At 43.8% G+C, this 26,743-nt stretch overlaps 1 protein-coding gene across 1 annotated transcript in view; it reads right to left on the bottom strand.

The window, feature by feature from the left end:
- LOC311062671 (dihydropyrimidinase-related protein 5-like) overlaps positions 1 to 25,317 on the bottom strand; it is a 32,986-nt gene extending 7,669 nt beyond the window's left edge. Inside the window, exons 1-9 of the mRNA XM_084081878.1 lie at positions 25,258 to 25,317; positions 17,263 to 17,377; positions 13,399 to 13,548; positions 5,128 to 5,286; positions 2,722 to 2,901; positions 1,699 to 1,767; positions 1,574 to 1,618; positions 960 to 1,035; positions 320 to 476 (exon numbers count right to left, since the gene is read on the bottom strand). Of these exons, the coding sequence (XP_083938004.1) occupies positions 320 to 476; positions 960 to 1,035; positions 1,574 to 1,618; positions 1,699 to 1,767; positions 2,722 to 2,901; positions 5,128 to 5,286; positions 13,399 to 13,548; positions 17,263 to 17,373 (947 nt within the window). The 5' untranslated portion in view covers positions 17,374 to 17,377; positions 25,258 to 25,317. The remainder of the gene's footprint in view (positions 1 to 319; positions 477 to 959; positions 1,036 to 1,573; positions 1,619 to 1,698; positions 1,768 to 2,721; positions 2,902 to 5,127; positions 5,287 to 13,398; positions 13,549 to 17,262; positions 17,378 to 25,257) is intronic.
- Positions 25,318 to 26,743: the final 1,426 nt, after the last annotated feature.

Raw genomic sequence — 26,743 nt, 5'->3', positions numbered from 1 at the left:
CGTGAAATTGGGTGGGAACGGTTGGCTCTCCACCACCGCAGACACTAGGGGTTTGAATCCTCCATGGTGCATCTGGCTTAATCAGTCGGCTGTTCTGAAGAGATGATTATGCTTTGGGCTGAAAAGGTCAAAGTGTTGGTCTGGACAGGGTCTTCACCCTTAGGTGCATTTTGTTTAATTGATATTGTTCTCACTACATTGTCTAGTGTGAGTGTATGGGTTTGGGTGTTTCAATGCGCAAATACATACTGTAAGGAATAAAGGAATAAATGTTTACATGTGTTTGTGCATTACGATACAAGCAGTGTGCAGGACATACTTGCCCAGTAGGCCCATGAGGTAGTTGGGTGTGTTGGGGTCGAGGCGGAGCGGAGGGACAATGACGTGGGCAGCAGCGTGAGCCCAGTCCTGGTGGTAATAATTCATCCCATTCAACACAGCATGGGCCACCGTGGTCTCTGCGTGGACCACCTTACCTGGAACGAGAGAGGAAAAGATGGAAGGATAGAGGGAAGAGAGGAAGGAACGATGGAGAAGGAGGGGATGGGGTAGTGGATGGAAGATGCAAGGAGAGAGAAAGTAAAATAGAGAGATTTAAAATAAATTCAGTGCATGTCAATATGAGTTGGGGGGCTGCAACTATAGATTATCTTCTTAGCAATTATTCTCATCAATTACTTTTACAATTAATCTAATAATCTATAAGTGCAGGTGTTTTTTGGGATGTTGGTTTTAGGTTTTTACATTTTATATCAACGAATCAATCAAAGTGTTTTTTTTTATTATCTATTAGTTTGATTAACCACTTAAGCTGTATTTTACACTTTGTCATACAACGGTGTTGTGCAAAAATAGCAAATCTACAAGCTAACAACACGTCACATAATTATCATCATCACCATCCCCACTGTGATCCTCATTGTCATTGAGCTTTTCTCTGGTCAATCTGTTGTACTCACCCTGCATCTTTGCAGCAGCGATCATGTCTCCAGCAGCCATACTGGATACATTCACCAGGTAGATTGGGCAATGGGCCTGCAATCACAAGGGCTTTCATTCATCTTCCTTCATTCGTTCATTCATCCATCCATCCGTCTGTCTATTCACCCGTCTAGTTTTTGCTTATGCAATCCATAACTGATTAAGCCATGTGTTTTATTTATTTGTTGTTTTATCATTTGGGCTTTAAATAGAGTGCGACAGGGACAACGTCTTTTTGCAGACAAACCCGGAAGTTACATTTTGTTCAACAACATCATCTCCACAAATCAACACTATTTTTAAGATCCTGTAATTCTTTCGCGATTATAATAACATAACCACATAAACCCCAAAAAAACAAAAAAATAGATGATTTACATATGATCTCGTAGAGTGGTTATTTTTTAAACATTCCGCCTATAATGACATGCCCAAAATAGGGATACCAGTGTTACACTGCATGTTACCACACCACATACTTCTGGGTTCTAGAACTATAAACTATATGTCACACTCTATGGCACTCTATGGCAAAAATCATGTGGCCATAGACTGATTGGCTATCTAAATCCAGCACTGGGTGCACACTTACCCTGTTGGCGATGGTGACAGCTCTGTGAGTGGCCTCTGACTCCAGCTGTTGACGTGAAGAAGACAGAGGTATAAATAAATCGTACACCTTGTAGAATATATTTCACATCTCAAAAATTGCTTCACCTCCTCCGGTCGACTGATCTCAATTCCCTCTGGTCCACTGATGCCCAAATCAAGAGCTTCTTTGGCTCCCTGAGAACACAAACAAAAACATGCACATAAGTACAACATTTGTATTAACTGTTAACTTCAACTATCGCAAAGTCACTCAAGACAGACATGTTGGCTCCTACGATTTTCAAAAGCTTCCACCTACCGAACAGTCTCTACTACGGAAGCTCTGAGAACAAGTAGAAAATAAAATGGATGCCATATCGTTTCCCCACTTCCGTTTCGCCTGTGCAGTCAAATAAATACTGTGCGTCCTACTGGAAACCAAATTAGTTGAAGCCTATCTAAATATTTGCTTAGCAGAAAAATATGTTTAAAAGTCAGGACAAGGATGGTACGTTAGAGCATCATGCTCTGGAGCTGTCCAAAAATTCAGGACTATTGGACTTAAACATGAGAGATTAGAGAGGATGACAGCCTGACAGGCCTGAACATCCCCTTCTCCCCCAGTCTGTTTATTCTAGGGGACCCTGCCACTTTAAGGAATGTTTCTATCACTTACACGATGTTGGGGCGTTTCCAGCTCTAATTAAGCTACATCTACTGGAAAAGGTTTATTAGATAACTTATTGTCTGGGGTTTTGGCTGAGGTGGAATGCTGTATGCTTCTGTGTACTTTAATTTTTTTGTTTCTACTGTTTTGTTTGATGTGTCTATTTCATTTGACGTGTCAGTGTTGTCTGTTGATGTTGTCGTATGTGTATGTTGTTATACCTGAGAAAATGTATAAAGTATTAATCAAAAAAACTGTTTTGTGAACAACACGTCATGATTGGTCGAATACCCTTCCAGTCTGAAGAGCAGATGACAGCTTCCTGTTCTCAACTTTTACCGGGCAGTAACAGATTCAAAGACTGTGGAAGAGATAGTCTGACTTGAGAGACGAACTATTGCTCAACCCAGGTTGTGGCATAACAATAGATATACTTATAAACAATGTGTGCATGAGTGCAAGCACAGTTAGTATGCGAGTACCTCTGCGACCAGCTCGCCATTCTCGGCATGGACGCGTGCGATAGCCCCGATGTCCTTGCAGGTCTGCAGCGTCTGGTACAGCTCAGAGTCCTTCAGCATCATGGTGTCTTTATAGGCCATGGACATCTGGAAGGAGTTCACCCCATGCTCCCTCACCAGAGTCTCCATCTCATTACGCACCTGAGGTTCAGCAGGACAGAGAGTTCAAGGATCACAGTTAACCACTTAAACCCTAAATACTTTGTTGATCGGGTTACCCCTGGGGTCTATACTTGGCCCCCTCATTTTCTCCCTCTACAGCATATGTCTTGACCGATGTACAAGCTCACAACGTGTTGTGAGTGTATACATACATTGGCTATTTTAGCTGAATGTTCCTCCTATCCGACCCATCATCAAGTGTTGCACCAGTAAGGGAGAGAGGGGACATGTGCATCGAGCAGTGTGAACAGAGGCAAAAGGTCTGTCTGTCTGTCTGTCTGTCTGTCTGTCTGTCTGTCTGTCTGTCTGTCTGTCTGTCTGTCTGTCTGTCTGTCTGTCTGTCTGTCTGTCTGTCTGTCTGTCTGTCTGTCTGTCTGTCTGTCTGTCTGTCTGTCTGTCTGTCTGTCTGTCTGTCTGTCTGTGTGTGTGTGTGTGTGTGTGTGTGTGTGTGTGTGTGTGTGTGTGTGTGCGTGCGTGCGCACACGCGTGCGTGTGTGTGAGTGTGCGCGTGTGGATGTGTGATATAGGGCATGAAATGAGCTTGGAGAGCGGCCAGCTGATGATAGCATTCCTCTCACATTGGTGACTATACTGCAAATCCTCAGGGCATTATAAGCATACTTAAAATGCATTATAATCTGCTCATAAATCTGTTTAATTAGACTTAAAATAACTCATAAATAAGCATAGTTCTTTATAACAATTATGATAACACATAATAAGCATTCTATAATACTTGACAGTTGCTGGACACTCACAGACTTTGTCTTTTGGCAAGGATCATAGTGTTATAATTACCATAGTTGCATTATAGTGTGATTATAAGTCACTATAAGTGGTCATTGTGTGCTTTAAGTAAAGTAATTACATTCCTGAAGGTGTAAGCAGAAATGTTGTGTGTTGTTCTTGCATAAATTGAATGCTATTTATTTTTCAAATGACAACTTATAATGACATATGATCATACTAAATTGCATCATAACTGTGATATATAATGCATTACAAAATCATTATAATGTATTATAAGTATGAGAATCATAATATACTATGATCCTCGCCAAAAGCAAAAGTCACTGAGTGACCAGCAATTATGAAGTACTATGATACTTGACCTTATGAGTCAGTATAAGAGGCTTTATAATGTGTCATCATGATATACTTAGTTATATATACTTAGTGATATAATTAGTTCTTATAATTATACAGTGATATAATCAGATTATAATGCATTTATGTATGCTTCAATGAATTATAGACATAGGATGCATAGCAAGTATTACCAACTTGATCATTGAAAACCACTGTATACTACTGTAGTAAATAACGTCTAAAGGCTATAACAACATCATCACTCTGACTGGTGAAATAGCACCAAATTAAAGTGGATAATAATCTATTTTCAAATAAATGATGTGTGCAAGGCTGGCCTATTGATCACTGGTGTCCTGATCACAAATTACTTAAAGGGGAAGACCACTCATTTTCAACATTGTCTTCAATACACCTTATTAAAGAGGCTCCGCCCCCTCAGCCAAAAGTACACCCTGCGTATGTCACTGATCACATGACCTCAATCAATTATCCTTTTCTAGGCAACACAGAAGGGGGGGGGACTTTTTTCTTATTTCCACACAACAGCTCTAAGGTGTATTAAAGACATGGTTCAATGTTGAAAATGAGTGGTCTTCCCCTCTGTTGAGAAACTAAGTGGGCTTTTTAAATGTACGGTACAGTAAATCACATCTAAGTGCATAAATAGTAAATACTAGAGAGTAACTGCCTGTCTATAACATCAGTGGTGCTTCAAACCACAGGCTGTATGCAGAGGATATTATCACCTAATATGAACCCCAGTGACTGATAGAATCTGCATGATGTGTTTAATGTGCATGTGTGAGTTAACCTAGTTTCAACCATGATCTGGGTCATTACACATATTACTCATAAAAGTAAAGGCTGTTTCATAATTAATTTAAGGAGGACAAAGGAATAAACTGCCATATGAGGAGCAGCTTGTGTAGCACCTTTGATCTACAACTGAGAGGTTGTAGGTTAGTTGTTATAGATAAAAGCTAAATGCCTTTCTGTTTGCTGATCCTGAATCTTGAGACAGGCCCACTCCAGTCTGCCAGGCCTGTCACTGTGTCTACCCTGTGCACAGCGCCTGTCTCCCGTGCTTTGTATTCATGTCTGGCTCTGCCTTACCTTGGGTCCCCACCAGGTCACCCCCACATGCAGAGCGTAGTCGCAGCAGGCCTTGGCATCGGCCACAGTGCGGCAATGATCATAGGTGTCCACCAGGGAGCAGTGCTGCTCAGGCAGGACAAGGGACACCACCATGGTAGTACCACCCATCAGAGCCGCCTGGAGAGAGAGAGAGAGAGAGAGAGAGAGAGAGAGAGAGAGAGAGAGAGAGAGAGAGAGAGAGAGAGAGAGAGAGAGAGAGAGAGAGAGAGAGAATGAAAAGTTAGCAAGCAGAAGAATGAGAGAAAGGAAATGTGAGAGAGAGAAAGAAAGAGCAAGAGGAAAAGAGGGGGGACAGAATGATTGATTATTAGAGAACAGAATAGAGAGAAGGGGGTGTGCACTTGTGTGTGTATCGCATGCAAATGAGACCTGCAAGGATTTGGGATTGTGTCCGTGGTCAGGAGAACCACTAGGGTTGATGTTGACACATATTGAGTGATACATCTTGCCCTCTCAGCTTTATTCACATCCCACCCCTCCTGTTCCTTTACACAGCCCACACGACCACTATACATGGCCATCAGAAATACGGGTGCAATACTTAATTGAACAAATTGATTTAATCAATTTATTAAAACCTTATTGATTTTAAAGGACAACTTTGTTTTTTTACAACCAAGGTTTATATTTTAGCTTGTAATTAAAGTAAATAAAAGATGTTTTTTTTTTTTTTCATTTACTGCTTTCTATAGTTTGAGCAATTTTCGCAATCTTTTTTACAATGGGCGGGGGCATTCTGTCTGATGGCTAAATATGTATTTTTTACACAATAAAAAAGGTACGGTGGTGAGAGAGAGTTTGTGCCGTGGTACAGTCGAGGAGATAATACTATGCACACTCTTTTACAGTATGAAATACTTTACCAATGTCACAAGACAGACAGAATTACTTGAGCTGCAAACCTGGCATCATTTGCAAAGATGGGGTTGATTTGCATTAGATTTTCCATGCTGACCATAGACGATCACAAGCAAGGAAGGAGGAAGGAATGCAAGAATGAATGTAGGATTAAAGGAAAAAGGAGGCAGGAAGGAAAGTTTGGAGGAAGGGAGTGAGGAAGGGACAGAAGGGAGAAAACGTTCCTGAAATGTTCTAAAGTAGATCTCAGATAGATTTATAAGCCTCACGCATCACAATATTTTCACTACTAGACCGGTGCAACAGGCACCGACCTACTTGGGATGCAAGTTAGGAATGCATGCATACAGTATATGGAGATCCTTGGTGTCATCAGTATATGCCGATATATGGGCATCAGTACTGATATGCCCGTATATGGTCATGTTGGTCGGATTTCTGGTTCTGGACCACCGCTTCCCGCTGGGCACCGCGCTCTTCCAGGTCCTCTGCGATACGCGCACTGAGCTTAAAGTCGATCGGTCGGACAGTTCTTGAGATATGCGAAGGACAAATATGCACACGTTTGCACAATTTAAAGTTAGATTTTAAAAACACTTTATTTGTTTATAGGGCTTAAGTGGTCTTGCTTAAGGACACTAAGCCAAGAGGAGCCGGAGATCTATGGGGGAATCTTCTGATTATGAGCTGCTGAGATAGAGATGGAGGATCATGGAGGGAAAAAAAGGAGTGAGGAGAGGGAGGGAGAGGAGGAGGACAGAGAGGTAAAATGGACGAAGAGGGAGGGAGTGGTCGAGGTGCCTCTGCTTGGCTTTAGACAAATGGTAGATGGCACTTGCGTGTAACCATGACTACTGCTCATCCATGCCTACCGTACCTCCCAAGCCTCCTATTTCTCCCTCAATCTCTCTCCCTCTCTCTAAAATCACACAGCCAAGCACACGTTTACACATCGCAACGGTCACAATGAGTGTAAAAAAGACATTGGATTTAGACGAAATCGGGGGGAGAAACCTTTTACACTTTTGTTGAATGTGAGGACGGGGAGATGACTGGAGAGATTGAGAAAAGACTTGTGTTGTGCCTGTTTCTGCCTTATTTCATCACTTCCCCCTCTCTCTCTCTCTCTCTCTCTCTCTCTCTCTCTCTCTCTCTCTCTCTCTCTCTCTCTCTCTCTCTCTCTCTCTCTCTCTCTCTCTCTCTCTCTCTCTCTCTCTCTCTCTCTCTCTCTCTCTCTCTCTCTCTCTCTCTCTCTCTCTCTCTCTCTCTCTCTCTCTCTCTCTCTCTCTCTCTCTCTCTCTCTCTCTCTCTCTCTCTCTCTCTCTGGTTGATCATACTTTCAATTAAAATAATCCATAATGTTTACAGTATGTGAAACCACAGCACGTTTACTAATGATAAAACATCCATTCTCAAATACTGATTTGTAAGACTTTCTATTCACATTTTGGATGAAAATGTACATGTGTGAGTAGATTCCACCGTGCTTTCTTGTCCTCTATCTTCTGTCCATCTGTGTGTCACTGAGACTGTGTCATTCCTCCAGACAGGGTGTTGCCTCTGTGTGTTTAGACTGAGAGAACGAGAGCAATCCATGGTCTCGAAGGGCGGATCCAAACCCAGGCGCCCGGAGCAGGCGCGTCCTCCGATTGCTTCACCAATCTATGTCCCCGCCTCCCCCCCCCCCTCCCCCCCCCCCCCCCGGTCTGTGCACGGAGCAGGCTGACGTCACCAAATTTAGAGCGACGCCCCTCTGCACTCTGAATGGTTAGGAGATAACAAGCTTCAAAGACCATCGTTCCTGCATCGTTCCCCCAGACTTTTTTCTTTTGTAACAAAAAAAATGGCTGGGTTTCCGAGGCTACTGTGTGTTTGATTGACTATTAACTCAGCCAGCGAGGTCTCACGTATCTGTTTCCATAGAGACCAGACTGAATCCTCTTCTATGCCAGCACCTACAGTCATGTGAGCAGTGTTTGTATGTGTCTGTATATGTGAAGAATGTACGTGCATGCAGAATGTACATACGTGTGCGTGTGTGCATGTGTGTGCATGCATGTGCACACGTGTCAGGGTGTGATAGCAATGGAGGGCATGGAACCAGCTGACATGTTCCTGCCGTGATGAGAATTTACTGACTCAACATACACTGTCTACCTGCATGCCTTTAATTAAAATGTACTGCCAGGCGAGCAGTCCGAAAGCACAGAAAGACAGACGTGAAAGATATTGTGTGAAAAGACAGACCGACATTCAGACAGACAGACAGAGTAGTGTGGGGGCACGATACACCCGTCTGTTTCCGTGCATGTCTCAGAGAAGAGAGAAGATGTGAGGCTAGACTGTGCTTTGCTGTGCCAAGCTGGAAGGAAGGAGCTGTCAGCTGCCTGGAACATCTTTCATCCAAGCCGTGTCCCTTCCCTGCATCTGCAACTCTCTCTGTCTCTGTCTCGCTCTCCCTATCTCTCTATCAGTGACAACTAAGAGGCTTCAAATTGTGGCAAACTGTGGACATGTACAGATCATGGAGGCCTCTTTAGAGATCAATGCCTTGAGACTGCAACAAGCCTGATCTTAGCATATTTATTCTTGTACGCTAGCCTGTTAATATTATAGAAACAATCGACACAAGCAGCTGAATACAGACTGCCAAATGTGAGGAATGAGGTCTGTTGGATTTGACTGGTAACGGTGGCGACAGCAGCAGCAGCGGTATTGGTAACAGTGGTGACAGCAACAGCAGTATACTGGAAGAGCACAGAGGGAGAACGCTTAGTCAAGGATCTGTTCTGTTGGAACTCAAGCCCAAAGTGTTAATTTAACTCTGACCCTCACATATCTGTTTTTACACTCTTAGAGTTAAATTAAACTCTGGATTTAGCTGTATGCAGGCTATGAAGTGAGGCTCTGTTGGGTCTGGAGACAGGAGCTCTTATATCACCATCCAATCCCCAGGCACAATAATGGTACCTTTGACTGACCCTGGGTCAAAGCCAGGGCAAGAATACATTTCATTAATAGTCGCCTAGCAGAAAATATTTAAGATAGATAAACCTATTTAAGATCAAATAAACCTTTCTGGTCCCCTGACGAGAACCGAGACACGGTTGAAATACAAGAGAGGCAAAAATAAGAGTGGCATTAAATATCTGCAGTGAGTCTCTGAATGAATAAATAAATAATTGCATAAAAAAATACACACACATTGTGTGTGTGTGTGTGTGTGTGTGTGTGTGTGTGTGTGTGTGTGTGTGTGTGTGTGTGTGTGTGTGTGTGTGTGCGTGTGCGTGTGTGTAGAACTAGTCTGTCAACAATGAATATAGGAATATAATCATGTATACAGTGTATGTCTATCAATCATTTATGAACATATGTTGTGTGTGTAGTGTACTAGCCTGTGTAATTATACTGTAGTTGACTACATGTCTACAATCTGTCAGGGCACAGTAAGCCAGTCATGTCATACCCATCATCACTTAATTAAAATAAGCCTATTAGTAATCATTTGACTTTATAGCACATCTGGCTTATGACACATAATCCCCAAATTGTGTTTTAAAACACCCCCGACAGTCGACACACAGTGAGTGACAAAGAGGAGAGAGACAGAGAAGCGAAAGGAGAACAGAAGGAGAAAGAGGAAGTTGGGAGAAAGGTTGAAAGGAGGAGGGAGAGAAAAAAAAAGAAAACACGAGGAGAAAAAAAAAGAGAGAACTTGAAAGGTGTGCTCAGTAGAGCGCAAATGTCTGCCAGGAGGCACACGCTAATAACAATAGTGATGTATGCAGTGACATTACTATCTATCTAGAGCAGTGGTTCTCAACCTTTTCAGTCGGCGGACCCCAAAATAAGCATATTTGAACTGGGGACCCCCCGAATATAATCATATTTGAACTGGGGACCCCCCCAAAATTATCATATTTGAACTGGGAACCCCCAACCTGACAAGCACTTGGAATTGTGGCGCAATTGTAGCACAATTGTAGCACAAGCGCATGAAGCACCCGAAGTACACACTTCCTCCGGGATTGGCTCCAACGTTGGAGCCAATAGAGCAGGCGCTCTAGCGTTTCAGACGATAGCGCAGTATTAATAGCGTCCTTAATGCGGAAGTCTTACAATACCAGATTTGGTCATCAGGCTTCTGTGGCTTCAATAATCCTCCGCTGTTCTGGGGGCTTGATCTAGAGCCATGAAACATCATGTGATTACAGTTGCACATCGTCTCTACTGTCTTTCTCCCTGTACTGTGTTTTTCCTCTCTCATACACGTTCATTGTCTACCACTCTCAATCTTTCTGTCAGATTGCTGTCAGTCAAATTGCTCTGATTGATAATGCCATGTGTCTATTATGTTTGTATCATCAGTCAATCAACTTTGCAATTTGCCCCACAGCCACTTTGCAAGTCCTTCACGAGAGGTAGTAAGCGTAATGTCCCATTACGGCTACACAAGTTGACAGTCATTCTACATGAAACGGAAAAGCAATGGCGTGTAGGATGAGATGAGCTAGACCTATATCTGAAAGGTGGCAGACCATGCCAGTGTAATCTCAGGAATGACACCTGAGACCTGTGTGTGTGTGTGTGTGTGTGTGTGTGTGTGTGTGTGTGTGTGTGTGTGTGTGTGTGTGTGTGTGTGTGTGTGGGTGTGTGTGTGTGTGTGTGTGTGTGTGTGTGTGTGTGTGTGTGTGTGTGTGTGTGTGTGTGTGTGTGACATCTGCATGAGATGGAAAGACATACATCAAATTCAGTAGGGATGATCAAATCACCCAAAACATGGTATTTTCAAATCAAGCATGCTTGCTCAGCAACTTGTCTGTGATTGCCAGGAGCACGCACAAGAGAGAACGGGTACATAGAGGGAGAGATGGAAAGAGAGACAGAGAGAGAGAGAGAGAGGGGGAGAGGCTATCGGTGTCAGACAGCTTACTGTACCTCTGCAGCTCTCCTCTGATCACAGTCTATCAGACAGTCTCATACATCACATTACAGCCCCCCCCCCCCCACCTCACTGCCTCTCTACTCTCTCAGCCAAGACAACTTGTTCACAGTTCAGCAGCACAAACGCTGTTTTTGTTTAGTTTCGTTTTTTTAATGAACGAGTCCATTCTATTCACTATTGTGTTTTTTCCTTTATTGCCATAAGCTGCAGGGAAGCAGAAGGGGAGACAAAGCTGTTTTCTCAAGGCAACCTTCAGCCTCAAAGCAAAAAAGGCAATATTCCACCTATATTCACTAATTTCACCAGTGAGACTACTTATAAATACCACAGCGAGCCAGGGCTAATTATGTGGGACAAACAAAACCAGTGGGATACACTCCATCTCTCTTCTCTTCTTTGCCAAGGGGTTCAACGATGCTCCGTTTGATCTCGTTACATAAAATGTGCCCCCGATAATACCGTACGTACGTGGTTGTTTGTGTAGTGGTGGAGCCCGAAAGACACAGAACAGCACTCTATCGTGATGGAGGGAGGGAGGGAGAGAGCTGGGAGAGAGAACAAAGTGTTCAAAATGATGAAGGGAGGGAGAGACAGAGAGAGAGAAAAAGAGAGAGAGAGAGAGGATGCGGAATGGCAAGAGTTTGTCACAATTGCACATTAGCCATCGCCACGGTAACCCCGGTCGCCACAGAGACCGCACAATACCACCACAGTCTATGGCGAGCGTGTGTGCACGCCATGCACCCACAAAGACACGCACGCACGCACGCACGCACGCACGCACACACACACACACACACACACACACACACACACACACACACACACACACACACACACACACACACACACACACACACACACACACACACACACACACACACACACACACACACACACACACACACACACACACACACACACACACACACACACACACCAGAGGGCTTTCTGATTTCCACATTGAGAAAGTGGGGGGATGCATGGCTGCCGGGGGTGTATGTGGGGTTGGGGTGGGGGGGGGCGGGGGCGTGTAGTTGTCATGGCAGCGAGGTCAACGGGTGGGGGTGGGGGGCTGGGGTAGAGGGAAGATGGGGGTAGCTGGCATATGGAGAGAACGCCATCCCCCATCTCCTCTCACCCCACTTGTGTTGGCATTCCATTACACCACTGATTCTCAAACCTTTTTAATTTCAAGGACATAACTCTGAGAGTGTACGAAAGGAACCAAATGGACCCGTAATGGGTCCATTTGGTTCCATTCGTACACTCTCAGAGTTACAGACCTGTAAGGGTCCATTTGGAACCCCCCTCAAGGAACCCTGGCGTTCCCTGGACCCCCATTTGAGAACCATTCCATTACACCAAAGCCTGTATCTCAACACCCGTGCCAGAAGACATTTCCTAAAAACATCTCCCCATCAGCGCATAAGACCCTCAGCGAGAAACCACACTCACACCCCTTTTAACTCTGCTAATGGCCACCACACACGCACGCACGCACGCACGCACACACACACACACACACACACACACACACACACACACACACACACACACACACACACACACACACACACACACACACACACACACACACACACACACACACACACACACACACACACACACACACACACACACACACACACACACACTCGCACACTCGCACATACACACACACCTCTGCGGCACAAAGTCCAGGATATTAACTAATAACCTCACGACAAATGAACATGTAACAACTGTGTGTGCATGTGTGTGTGGCAAGTTAGGAGGGTAGCAAGCACTTTGTGACCCATTCAGAACCCCAGTGACAGCTGTAGAGTGTTGCTCTTCGTGCACCCAGTGGAAGAGTGGCAAAAGATGATATCAGATTATTGGTTTGTGTATGTGTGTTTCACAATGTGTGCTTGTAGATCTTCTATTTTTGCTATTCTGGAAACATTTTGAAAGTACAAGCTTTGAGTTATGGGTTCCCATAACTCAGGGTTGGTACCACCCGCTTGTCCAGGGACAAAATTAGGTCCTGAGAACCTTAACTGAAACCGAGCCGTAGCGTATGGAAACAAATCCAGAACCTGTGAAATACATTTTATAGCACGGCATAGTCCACTTAGTTCTTGTAGTGGAAAAGAATCATTAGAGAGGAAAGAAGGAGAGAGCACGAGAGAGAGACAGCGGGCCAGAGAGGATTGTGTTGCTGTGTATGACAGCTGTCTCTGGATTCCTATCATGCAGTAACATTAACACAGGCATGTTGACTGCTCCAGTCACAACACAGACCACTGTCTCCCTGTGTGTGTGTGTGTGTGTGTGTGTGTGTGTGTGTGTGTGTGTGTGTGTGTGTGTGCGTGCGTGCGTGCGTGCGTGCGTGCGTGCGTGCGTGCGTGCGTGCGTGCGTGCGTGCGTGCGTGCGTGCGTACCTTGGTACCGCTGTAAAAGTCATCCTGGATGGTAGCGTTCATGAAGCTGTCCTGCAGATGCACGCTGGTGTCTATTCCGCCCGGCAACACCAGCTTTCCCGACGCGTCAATCACCTTGGCCCCGCCCGGAATCATCAGCTCTTTTCCCACCTGTCAGGGATGGAAAAACAAACCGTTACCCAGCCGTACTCATCCTTGTATCTGAACCACGCATTTTCAATGAACAGAATGTAGATTCCCATAGGGGCTCAATTCAGTTTCAATTTAATTATCAAATATCAACACAGGCAGCTGTTAATTTGTCAGTGACACAGCAACAGTTATTTTAAGCACTGTTTCTCAACGTGGGGCCTGGGGACGCCCAGGGGTCCTTGAGGGGGTTCCAGGGATCCCCAACAAAATGAGTAACAGTAAAAAGGCCAATACATGCTCCTTCCGATGTTGGGGTTCGGACAGACTTTCTGAACAGAGTTCAGAGTCCGGACATCTGGTGATGCAAAACTTCTGAGACAGTTCTGAGCCTGCCCATCAGAAGTTCGGAATTATGTAAGTTGTTAGTTATTTCACCTCCCTTTCTGAAGGAAAGTTTGGATGTCGGAAGGAGCATATATTGGCCTTAACACTTAAGCGTGAATTTTGCCCCACAGTTTTCTTACCTTTTCTATGATGTTATGATATCCTTGGATGAATGGTACAGTAGCCATAACTTGTCATAGTTATAACTAGTCATAACTCGATCCCGGGTCCGCCACAGCTAAAAACGTGCGCCTTGTAGGCCTTGCGCTAGATCGCATATTTTGATAGCTTTTTTCTTTTTTGAGAGAGAGAGATCTGATGTTCATATATAGTGACAGAACACTATGCAACGTGATTGTCTTGAATGCGCCCCACCGGAAGTCTCGCTAGATGAGATTTCAATCTCGAGATTAAAAAAAAAAAGCTATCAAAATATGCAATCTAGCGCCTAGCTCTGGTTCAGAGCGTTAGTGAGTTCCCTATAACGCTCTGGAAGACCCCTCGCTCTGCGCATGTACAAGGAATTCCACTGTCCTGCCAGCGTTCAACTATAGTGAAAATAAACAAAACCATTTCGCTAATCACCGAAGCAAAGGCTGTTTTGTGTTGTTGAAAGTCTATTCTCGGAATGCGCAAGCCTCTCAGCACCCCACCTACTCTGTAAAATACACTTTTTGGGCAGAAAATAAAATATGTCAGCGAGACGGACATTATTTGTATTTACTCCACAGTGCCTCTACCGATCTGGGGGATTTGAACTTACCATTAACCAAAATGTAGAGGGCACTGTGGAGTAAATACGAATAATTTCAGTTTCGCTGACATATTTTATTTTCTGCCCAAAAAGTGTATTTTACAGAGTAGGTGGGGTGCTGAGAGGCTTGCGCATTCCGAGAATAGACTTTCAACAACACAAAACAGCCTTTGCTTCGGTGAGTAGCGAAATGGTTTTGTTTATTTTCACTATAGTTGAACGCTGGCAGGACAGTGGAATTCCTTGTACATGCGCAGAGCGAGGGGTCTTCCAGAGCGTTAGAGGGAACTCACTAACGCTCTGAACCAGAGCTATCTAGCGCCTATTTGCACGTGTTTTTAGCTGTGGCGGACCCGGGATCGAGTTTCTACTGTACCATTCATCCTAGGATATCATAACATCATATAAAAGGTAAGAAAACCGTGGGGCAAAATTCCCCTTTAAGCCTTATTACATTTTTCTGCATTTTTTCCCTGGCACAAAATATTTTCAAAATATTTTTCGACGGCTATTTACTTGGCACCCATAAAAACGGGTCTGTGACCCAAAATGTGTCACAGACCCTGTGTTTGGGACACACTGGTTTACACCAACCTTGCACTGTGTAATTTGCTCCGGATAAGAGTATCTGCTAAATGCCTCTCAGTTCTAAACTGTAAATTGTAAATTGTAACCCGCAGTCTCCATTCAAGTAATCCTTTCTGAATGGCTGGCTGATTAGGTACTTAAGATGGCAGTTAATGTGCCTGACGGAACATTTGATACTGTTGTCATGGAGACCAGTGTGGGAAAGCGGACGTGTTGCCATGGCGAATGCAAAATGATTGGGCAGAACATGTGGAGTGGCGGTGGAGATGAACTTTCATTCATTTCCTGCTCTCACACGCCTTCCACGGATGACATGCGTCAGTAGTGTTTCCCTGACAATGCATTATCAGCCATCTTTACTATAGGTGTGCCACACACAATCATCCTCTGTGTTCGTCTGAGTTTGTTTACTTTGCTCTTATATTTAAAATAGATTTAAAGTGTGTGCCCTTATATATCGTCTCTGTCGGGTGGAAACCTCATACAGTATGTCCGAAACTGGATTCAAACAGGATTCAAATTCAAAAGTAGCAAAAGTAGCACACCTACAAGCTCAAAAGCTTGAGATATACAAGCTCGAGCTTGTATATCTGCTACTTTTGATGCTTTTGTGTGACACTGTAGTATGATCAAGTAGTGCATTCATTTACGAAAAAACACAAAAAGTTAGAATATGGAGATAAGAGATTTCTACCCGACAGCAACGATATATGCCCTTATACTAGATTTGAAGTGCATAGCAGCCTGAAAATCTAGAGATCCCCATAACCCCATATGGGCATGTACCGTATCAAAAATGTCCATGAGGTCCATTCATGAGCCTGATAAAGACTAGCCATGGTAACTAGACGAATCTGCCAACGTGAAAAAAAAAATGCCCTCGGCAGATTAGGTCAGGCCCCGCTCGGTTGTGATTGGATTTCCCTGCCCCCAAAGTTGTGGGGCACCAATCAGGGCCCAGTATGCAAATATGGGGCGGGTTTATCAGCAGAGGCATTTTTTTTAAATCTGCCCCCAATTGGAAATGCAGGTTCCACACAGAGATTCTAGACTAATATCTACGCAGTGATATAAGTCTGGCCATGCCAGGCTAGATAAAGACCTCTGAGGTCGAAACGTTGTTTGCTTGATTCATACACAGTGGGAGCATTCAAGATGGTTTGCGGATATTTTTTTGTATCCTTGAACTTGACTCTTTTATCCAGCACCCGTCGAAATTCACTCGGATGTGCTTGCATTATCCTTCAACTACCATGTACTCTACTGTATCCCCATATATGGGCATGTTACGTTTGTGACACCACTGTCCACTATCCTTCCGCCCACAAGGAAACGTTAATATGACGTAGTGTCAAGTCTTTCTCTTTTATTTTATGTAAGTGACATAAATATATCATAGTGTAGCACTGCGTTTAAACTAAAGCACTGTAGAAGAATAAAGAGAATGTCATTCAGTGTTGTTTTATTCTCCTGTTGTTCTGTTTTGTTTTAACTTACATGATTATATTCCAAATGTCATTTGTACGATGTGTCTTCATGTCTTATTGTTTAATTATTTTATGTGAAGCACTTTGAATTGCCTTGTTGAAAGGTGCTATAAATAAACTTTTCTTGCCTTTGAAAACTTGAGCATGAAAACTTGTGTTTTCACTCTGTGTGTAAAAAATGTGTGTGGGTGCGTGTGGTTGCACAAGAGCAAATTTGTGTCCGGCGTGTAGTGCATATCGTCACTGTCAGGTAGAAACCTTGTATCTCCATGTTTATAATTTGCATGTTTTTTTTCGTAAATTAATGCCACACAAAAGTAGCGCAAATAGATGTATCTCAAAACGCGTCGCATCGTGACACGTTTGGAGCTTGTAGATCTGCTATTTTGTTGCTGCTTTTGAATTTGAATCTTGAAAAGTAACAGTTTTGGACATAGATGAGGTTTCCACCCGACAGCTACGATATCTATGCAAGTGTACAGTGTGAACATATGTTTCAGTGCATTCATGATCACCTACCTGCTGAATGATGCCATTCTCTATGTAGACATCAGCTTCCTGGGTGAAGTCATCATTAACCACCTTCCCTCCCTTAATGAGAATACGCATGGACCCTGCGTTGGCAGCCATAGTCCTACACACAGAAAAAAACAATACATATGAGTTCAGAGAGTATTAATCTAACTCTGACAATGTACTAAAGTAACCGTAGCTTCAAATTTGGATAAATGAACTCAGAGGATTTTACCGTGAACAGTATGTATATGTCATCATAAACAATGTATTAGCATGACAAGGATAACCCTTATCACCATGACTATCCCCACAAACCTAAAACCAACATGTATTACAGAAATTAGAATACAGTACACAAGACGGCTAAAAAGTATGGATTGGAACGGTCCTAGTCCATTTAGGAGCAACAGACAATTTAGAGAGAGAGAGAGAGAGAGAGAGAGAGAGAGAGAGAGAGAGAGAGAGAGAGAGAGAGAGAGAGAGAGAGAGAGAAGGAAAGAAAGCAAGAGAGATGTTTGAAGGAAGAACTTCAAGCTAAAGCTTACAATCAGGTACAGAAAGTGGCTGCTGTACAATGGCCATAGGTGGCAGTCATCATTATGCAAAACCAAGGGGTGGTCAGTCCAGGCATTGTTCAGTCTAAGGTGTGGTCAGTGCCTGTAACACGAATGGTGAGCACTTCTGCTGAGACACGCATTGCCGTTTCTGATCTGTCTCTTTAGCTGTGGAAGCAAAGAAAACTTTCTCTAAGCTTTTAGTGTGTCAGCCAGCACTATGAATTATTAAGTGTGGAAAAGCGGATCTATAATTCACAAATGTATTACCCACATGACTAAGACAGATTCTCAGTGTGCTGTGAGAAGGCTGAGGAGTGGAAAACACAAAAGGCCTCTTAATATACATACAAATGGCGGGTCTCCTCCCAAAGATCATATAGAAAACTGAGACTGAGAAAGCGTTCAATATTATTGGACACATATTATCTATCTATCTATCTATCTATCCGTCCGTCCGTCCGTCCGTCCATCCCAGTCCTCATAGATTTTGGACCCATGGACTATGTCTGTCATTCTGCCTGTCTGTTTTACAGACAGAAAGTCTGTAATGACATACCCAAAATAGGGACACCAGGTTTGAAGGTGGCTAGCTCATTGAAAGTTGAAGCTCATCAGTCAATTTATCGTTGCGGTTTAATGCATTTTAAAGTACGGACGGATTTGAAAAGTCGAGCCGAAAATAGTCCCTGAAGAAAAGGATGTCCATGATTCATTATCCGCGCAATTATGTTTAGTTAACATTGATTAATTATAGAGGTATTTGGTAACGGTTTATATTAATGACTTTGGAGAAAATGTAAGCAAATTATGAATTATTATTATTTTATTTTTTGTAATGGCCAGTGGAGATTTGAAGCAAGTGCCATGACAATGACGTTATGCGGAAACAAGCTTATTTGCAGCCAAAATGTTAAAACAAAAGCTCCCTCTCAGAGAAGTGAAGGGAGGATGTGCTCCCTCCCATTAACTACCCCTATCGCCCAGGGGTTCCACACCCATGGGCACCATGAACACATATCAAATCAATTATGAATAAATTATATTACATGGTAACAATGTACACATAATATAATCCATTTCCCAACTCAATAACACATGCAATAACATAACAATGAAACATAATGACAGGGTGTGCGCCCTGAGGCATTTTGGGATGCCCCTTCTCTTGTTCATTTGCACACCACAGGACGCTGTGTTTATTGTGCTCTGTGTCTTGATGTCTTAATGCTGAATGTTTTATGTAAAGCACATTAAAATGCGTTGTTGTTTAAATGTGCTATCTTATGTTAAAATTGGCTCAATGGAGGACCGGGCAGCGGGCGGGCAGGCCGGCGGACTATGACTCAGGTCACTATGACTCAGCCATAACCATATAAGGAGTTCCCAATGCAACTGCACCCAAATATGGTGTGTGTTGTCTGCCTCAATGTGCCGTCATGGCATCAGGCGCAAACAAATCAGTCAATGAAATGCTACACTATGTTGGTCGTGGCTTCTTAATCGGTACCAATACCCAATTTCAAGCTCAGAATCAGGAGTTTGATGTTTAACTACCAATCTAACTGCCTGCCCAGATCCTTACCCTAACCTTAACCTTACCAAAGCCATGCCGAAACTCAACCATTTCAAACAAAACCATTTTAACAAAATTTATATTTCTCCATTAGAAACTGAATGTCCATCCGAATCCATTTGCTTTGATTCGAGACATGCAACACAAAGCTTTTCGTATCAGATTCAAGAGTTAATGATATTGTCACGGACCCTGTTTTAGCCAGGTAGCCAGATGTCTAATACCAGTGTCTAATACCAAGGCAGCATGTGTACCTTCAGATTGTGTATACTGTGTGTGTGTGTGTGTGTGTGTGTGTGTGTGTGTGTGTGTGTGTGTGTGTGTGTGTGTGTGTGTGTGTGTGTGTGTGTGTGTGTGTGTGTGTGTGTGTGTGTGTGCGTGCGTACGTCCACGCTAGCGAGCGACGTGCGTGCATGCGTGAATGTAGGCCTGCATTCTGCATGGATGGCTGTATGCAATGTGTTGCAGAACACAATAGGATCACAGGCATTCAATATTAGGTCAAAGAGACAGAATGAGAAAGAAAGAGAGTGAGAGAGAGAGAGAGAGAGAGAGAGAGAGAGAGAGAGAGAGAGAGAGCGAGAGAGAGAGAGAGAGAGATATGGAGAGTGCGGAATGGGGTGGGAGTGAAAGAGGAGAGAGATTGGAGGGAGAGGAGATAAATTCACAATTTGCCACACCTTCCCGTCCCAAACCCTACTGGAACAAACTGGACCAAGTGCACCGTAAACTCATTTCTACATACTCAGAGTTCAATTAACACTCAGGATTTCGCATTGTAGCCACGGGGGTGATCTGGCCTGAATTGCCATAGCAGATTAGGATTGGGTTCAGCATATTTTGACAGACAGACAGACAGACAGATGTGTAAATTAGATAGATAGATGAGAGAGATACAGAGATTAGTCTGCAGATAGAGAATAAGAAAGAAATAAGAAAAGGGATTGATGCAGATGAAGATCAATGTGGAGGGGGAGAGAGAGCGAGAGCGAGAGAGCAAGAGAGAGAGAGAGCAAGAGAGAGAGAGAGAGAGAGAGAGAGAGAGAGAGAGAGAGAGAGAATGGGGGTGCAGCATGTGCATGTGCCCTAAGGCCTGGTAACTGGAAAAAAGGCTGGTTTCCCAGGAGATGAGAACGGGAAAGTGGAAGGCCTTTGTGTAGAATAGAAACATACGCACACACTCATACACACATGCATGCACGCACACAAGTCACACACATGCAGCAGCAGCAGCACACGCGCACGCGCACGCACGCGCACGCGCACACACACACACACACACACACACACACAGACACACACACACACACACACACACACACACACACACACACACACACACACACACACACACACACACACACACACACACACACACACACACACACACACACACACACACACACACACATCACATGAGAATACACATCACAGTAAGGCCTTGCATACTAAACATCAGCAAAAGCAGCCTGATTTGCCGGGTGGACTACCCATTGGTAATTAATGTATAACACAAACATATATGAACGTCAAGGGACAGCATGCACTCTCCACCATTCGGTCGACGATGTGAAAAACTCAACATGAATACAACTCAGAACCGGGGGTGAAAATCTACAAAGTTTCCTGAAGGCCCCGTGCTGACATCTGCAGCTACAGTATATCTTGGCAAGTTTGCACCTCATTTATCTCTTTATGGTACAGACCCAATTTTAATTAGTCCAGGGGTCTTCAACAGGGGGTCCGGGACCCCTAGGGGGTCTTCAGGCCTACTATAGGGGGTCCGCCAAATCTTTGTGTGATAGTATTTAGTTTTTTACATGAACCACTTGAACCATAGAATTCCTTTTCTGAGGGGAACATTAGCCAAAAATAGCTCTCAACGCCTCGCGCGAGACGTATAGGTGTAGAGGGAAAAAAGAACAGACTAAGTATTAAAAAAAAACTTTAATCTGAAACACAATTTTATACAATATAGAGTAGGGGGTCCCTGCTTCATCTCTCTCTCAGCTAGGGGGTCCTTGGCCTGAAAACATTGAAGACCCCTGCTGTAGTCTATTGAATCGGCCAATGACCCTGACAGAACATGTAATTCACGTCCCAATTGCGGGTGCCAATCCACTCTTTGAAAAACTGGCGTTCTGTAGGTGACTGTGATGTATAGCTCACACCTCTTTAGCTACTCCCTGTCAGCAGTACTGTATCTCCGCTCAGATGGACAAACCACAAAGTCAGCTCTGCCGTCCACTCCCCTGTTTGCAGAAAGCCACTCACCTCTAATCCAGTGTGATGCCATCTTGGCTCCCTGATGATTTCTATTCCTCTTAGAAAGGCATCGAGATTTATTCTAACAGCAGGCCTGACACCCGATGAAATATATTCCTCTAGTTAACGCTGGCTTTGGGACATATTCCGATTACTTTCAATCGGGCGTCCCTATTTTGGGTATGACCTTATAGGTGAAAATGTAAAAAAAAAAGAAGCAGAAATAGCAATCTACATGCAAAAATAGCATCAATGCTCTCTGTGGCTTTTCTCTACCTACTAGTACTGACACATAGAGCTTTATCTGACTGGAAGGAGAGCCAGGAAATGAAATGAAAGAAAAGAAAAACAAAGAAAATATCAAATTCGTTTTTTTAATCAAACAACAGACACACAGCACCATGTGTTCTTGAAGGAAGAGGGGAACTTGAAAAGGGAGATTGACAGGGAGAGAGAGAGAGCGAGAGAGGGAGGTAGGGAGGGAACGGAAGTGAAAACCTGGACTCTATAACTGATATTTAAAGTCTCAAAACACTGCTGTTGCTATTTTCCAGTTAGCTCGGGCCAAACCCACACAGCTGACTGTGTGTGTGGGAACAGGGAGGCAGAGAAAGAGAGCGAAGGCCATAGTCTCTAGCTTTGGTAGTCTTTGAATCAAGCTGAAGCCGGAGGAAATTAATATCAAGCTCTCATACATTTCAAACAGCAACACGTCTAAATGAAAGCAGACTCACACCCACGCACACATCAATTTATATACTTGGGACTGTGAGGATGGTATATTGATTTCCATTTGGGCTAGATTGATTTTATGACCCCTGATCTGTACTCCTACAGTAATTGTATTCAACTTTGCATCCTTGTGTGGACGCTCAGGACTCAAAACAATAGAAACACAAGTGCAACCACGCACGCACGCACGCACGCACGCACGCACGCACAAAAATAGCCGATCTACAAGCTCACAACGTGTCGCATTGCGATGCGTTGGTGAGCTTGTAGATCGTCTATTTTTGCTAATTTACATTTTTAAGTGAAAGTGAAAAGTAACAGTTTTGGACATACAAGCTTTTCAACTGACAGCAGCGATATGCAATTCATTATAATAGAAAATATTTCTGTATGTGTCTGCATGTGCATATAGGGCGTGAACGCGCACGCACGCACGCTCTGTCAGTGTGCTAGACAAATACCCACCACCAGGCAGCGTGTTTCACTCACCCTGTGACCAGCTGCTTTCACGCACGTGCACTCACACTCACACTCACACACACACACACACACACACGAGACACACCCACAAAGGTTTGGCCCTGAGTGCCTCTAAAAAGCAGAGACAGAAAGAATCAGCCAGCTTCCTCACATGGGCCATTCATTAATATTGAATGAATGAGTTGGGGAGCGTCTGCTCCATTCTGTCTAGTCTCCTAATGTCACACACAATAATACAGTACACATACTGTCATTGGATGACTGTTAAGGAGATGTCAACGATCATTTTCTGTTACATGTGATAAAACATTGTTATATGCCTCAGTTTCACTTTAGTCATTACTGTAATCTAGTCGGTTCTCAAACATTCTCTTGTCATGGACCCCCAAATTGATAATGGCTGTAGACCACCGAAAAATATAATAGGGCTTAAGAGTTTAAACTGTTCATCATTTTGCCGGGGACCCCACCCCACTTTGAGAACTAGTGCTGTAATCAACACCTATTTGTTCTCGATTATTCAATATGGAGCAAATATTTCTTGACACCCAAACCATTCAAAAATAACATTGTCATGATGATCAGTGATCAAATCTGTGTGAAGATCCAGCAAAGATGTTTTTGGAGACAGAAGGTCCTTGTACACCAACGTTACTACTGCATTTGTGTTTCTGTGTTGTAGCTGATAGCTGAATGAATGTGTGCACACTGTCTTCTGAATCACGTCACATTTGAGATAGGAGCTGCTGACACCCTCAGATGTCTGTTTCTGGGCAAGTGCAGGAGCTCAGGGTACATGTGTGGTGTGGTTTCTGACGTGTGTGTGTGTGTGTGTGTGTGTGTGTGTGTGTGTGTGTGTGTGTGTGTGTGTGTGCTAATACACAAGAAAGGAGTGGACAGCTGCTGACTCCTGCTTGATCCACAGAGAGCGCACCGCACGGAAGGACTGTGTGTGTATGTGTGTGTGTGTGTGTGTGTGTGTGTGTGTGTGTGTGTGTGTGTGTGTGTGTGCAGCCCCATGTAAGCACACACATGTGACGCTCAAAGTAGAGCTACTATGCATCCAGAAAAAACATACATCATCCACATACAACCCAGTGGAATAAGAATAGACCTCTCTCACACACACACACACACACACACACACACACACACACACACACACACACACACACACACACACACACACACACACACACACACACACACACACACACACACACACACACACACTGCTCCTAGCAGCTCACGGATGAATAAGCCATTAGTGAATCACATCAAACACACAAAAACAGACAAACAACAGCACTATAACTAACTAGGGCATCACTCTTAGGATTAGGGACACATCCCACAGACACACCCCTGCAGATGAGATCACACACTACAACATGCTGTACTTCTGCATAGTAGCCCCCCCCCTCCCACTCATCTCTGTCTCTTGTCACAGACAATCTTCAGTGTTTATATAGGCTTTGACAGAAAAAAAAGCATAATACCAGCCAGTGATCCACGTTTAATATCGCCTCCATGTGTAACCAGCCCCTGCTTGCATGGTAAAAAGGTACTATACTGACTGATTTATCGAAAGTCACATCATGTGCAAAGTAGACAGATGCCATCTCACATCAAACAGCCCCTTCCCTGTTAACCATCAATGCACGTACAGTAGACCTACGGGAATGGAATAGCTATTGCCTCGTTTGTATGCAAGATTTCAAATCTGATGCAAGGTGTAAGACACAGTGATCAACATGACAATCTTTGGTGGAACAACAGGCTAGTTTAATGACACACTTACATAATGGGCAACAAGCACGCGCGCACGCACGCACGCTCTCTCTCTCTCACACACACACACACACACACACACACACACACACACACACACACACACACACACACACACACACACACACACACACACACACACAGTGCAATTAAAGCCTATCTATCTGACACTGGCATTGAAAGCGCACAGGTAGAAGATGTGGGAATATAATTGCCTGGCATTATTAGCATTCGATGCATATAGTCTGTATAATTGGTATTATTTGCTAGGAACACGCAACAATTAGCTTTTTGCTGGCAGAGCCAATTAATTTGCACGACTGCGGGCATCACTGATTTATAGCTTGAATTAAAATCGAATAATAAGAAAAAGTAATTAATAATAGCACGGTGTGAACAACCGAAATAAATTCGCCGCAGGCGCTTGGCGAACACATTTACCTTCAGCCGGTGCCAATATTCTCCAACCACATCCCTTCATATCCTACCGTTATTCAGTTCAACAAAACATCATCTGTCCATGGCGTGCTTGTCAGCTCCGACTGAACTGCAGTTAAATCAAAAGATCATGGGATCTTAGATGTTTTTCTCTGTTCATACCTTCTTTTTCCAGATTCCCCAAACGGTCAGCTGAGCTTCTGGGTGCGAGCCTGATGTCTCCGTTGTGCGGCGGGCAGAGGACAGCTGGCACCGTGAGGAGCGCAGATGCTTCTACAGCCTACCTCCCATAGCCCAGAGGGAGGCTGTGCTGTGATTGGGTAAGATGGTTGGCAGGGACACGCGTCTTCTCAACGTAAAGCCGCCTATTATAGTATTCTTTCTATTGCATGTTCAATGACAGAGACATGACAGTGTATTGAAGTACGTACCGTATTGTGATTCGTAAGTATAGGCTAGCACACTGCTCAGTGTACTTATCTCCACTCACCAACACTTCCACCACCACTGCTAGGTTCTCAATCTGTGGGTCATGATTATTTTGGGGGGATTGTATGCAGTTTTTACAATGTTTATCTGTGGAACTGAGTCAAACTAAATGTGATGCCTCAACTGTTCTGCAATTCCAGGTGCTTATCAAGGTTAGGGGTCCCCAGTTGAAATATGATTATTTTGGGGGGTCACTCACAGCCTGAAAAGATTGAGACCCACTCATTTCATGGCACAACATGTATTTTTGGGTCACTCACAAAACCAAGAAACAATCGTTTCATTCACGAAACTGGAAAACAGCTGTAGGCTTCTAACTCTTTCTTACTCTCTGGTACTGGGACCAATGTTATCTCTCCATCAGATTCCATCATCTTCTTCTGGGTTCATGTCAGTTCCAGGATCAGCTGAAGAGCAAGACCAAAGAGCTGGTGATGGACTACAGACAGAGTAGGAAGACCCCAACTCCTATTACCATCCAGGGGGAGGAAGTAGAGATAGTGGTTGTTGAAGATAGTTTGGCAAATTAAAGTATTGTTAAAAAAAGAAAGAAAAAGAAGCTGCACCTCGGACAGAGTTTACCTGTGCGCACTGTGCAGTTATCCAGGCCAGGAGACTGACTGCTTTCCAGCTTGCAACATTGTTCCACCTCCCCTTTCTCCTTAATTTTAGAATTCTAAATCTAAAGTTATAGGAAATAAAATAATTTTAATTGCTGAGAAAAATACAATTGTCCGAGTCCTGGCATTCGCACCACAACCTCCTATCAGTTTGTGGTGGTGCACGTAAACATAAACCGCAGGACAGAGCAGCAGGCTCAGGTTCTTCGATGAGATGAGTGCAGCAGACTATACTAAAGATGTTTTACCAGTCTGTGGTAGCCAGCACACTGTTCTTTACTGTGGAATGCTGGGGAGCTGCAGGCGAGGAAAGCCAGCACTGAAGTTGTCTGGAGGCAGTGGCGGAGAGGAAGATGAGGGTCAAAATCAAGACCATCCTGGACAAGCCCTCTAATCCTGAGCCAAGAGCTGTGGCAAATGAAATGTGAACAACATATCATTAGCAAACATAAAGTGTAAACAAACAAAAGAAAAACATTTAATTTACACAACACAGATGTGTCACTAGTGCTGTCACACGAATCCATGTGGAAAACTTT

The sequence above is a fragment of the Gymnoscopelus microlampas genome, assembly GCF_963454915.1.
Source record: "Gymnoscopelus microlampas genome assembly, chromosome: 16".
In the NCBI taxonomy this organism is placed as follows: domain Eukaryota; kingdom Metazoa; phylum Chordata; class Actinopteri; order Myctophiformes; family Myctophidae; genus Gymnoscopelus; species Gymnoscopelus microlampas.
Note: the sequence above shows the minus strand (reverse complement) of the source record. Positions and strands in the feature narration are given on the sequence as shown.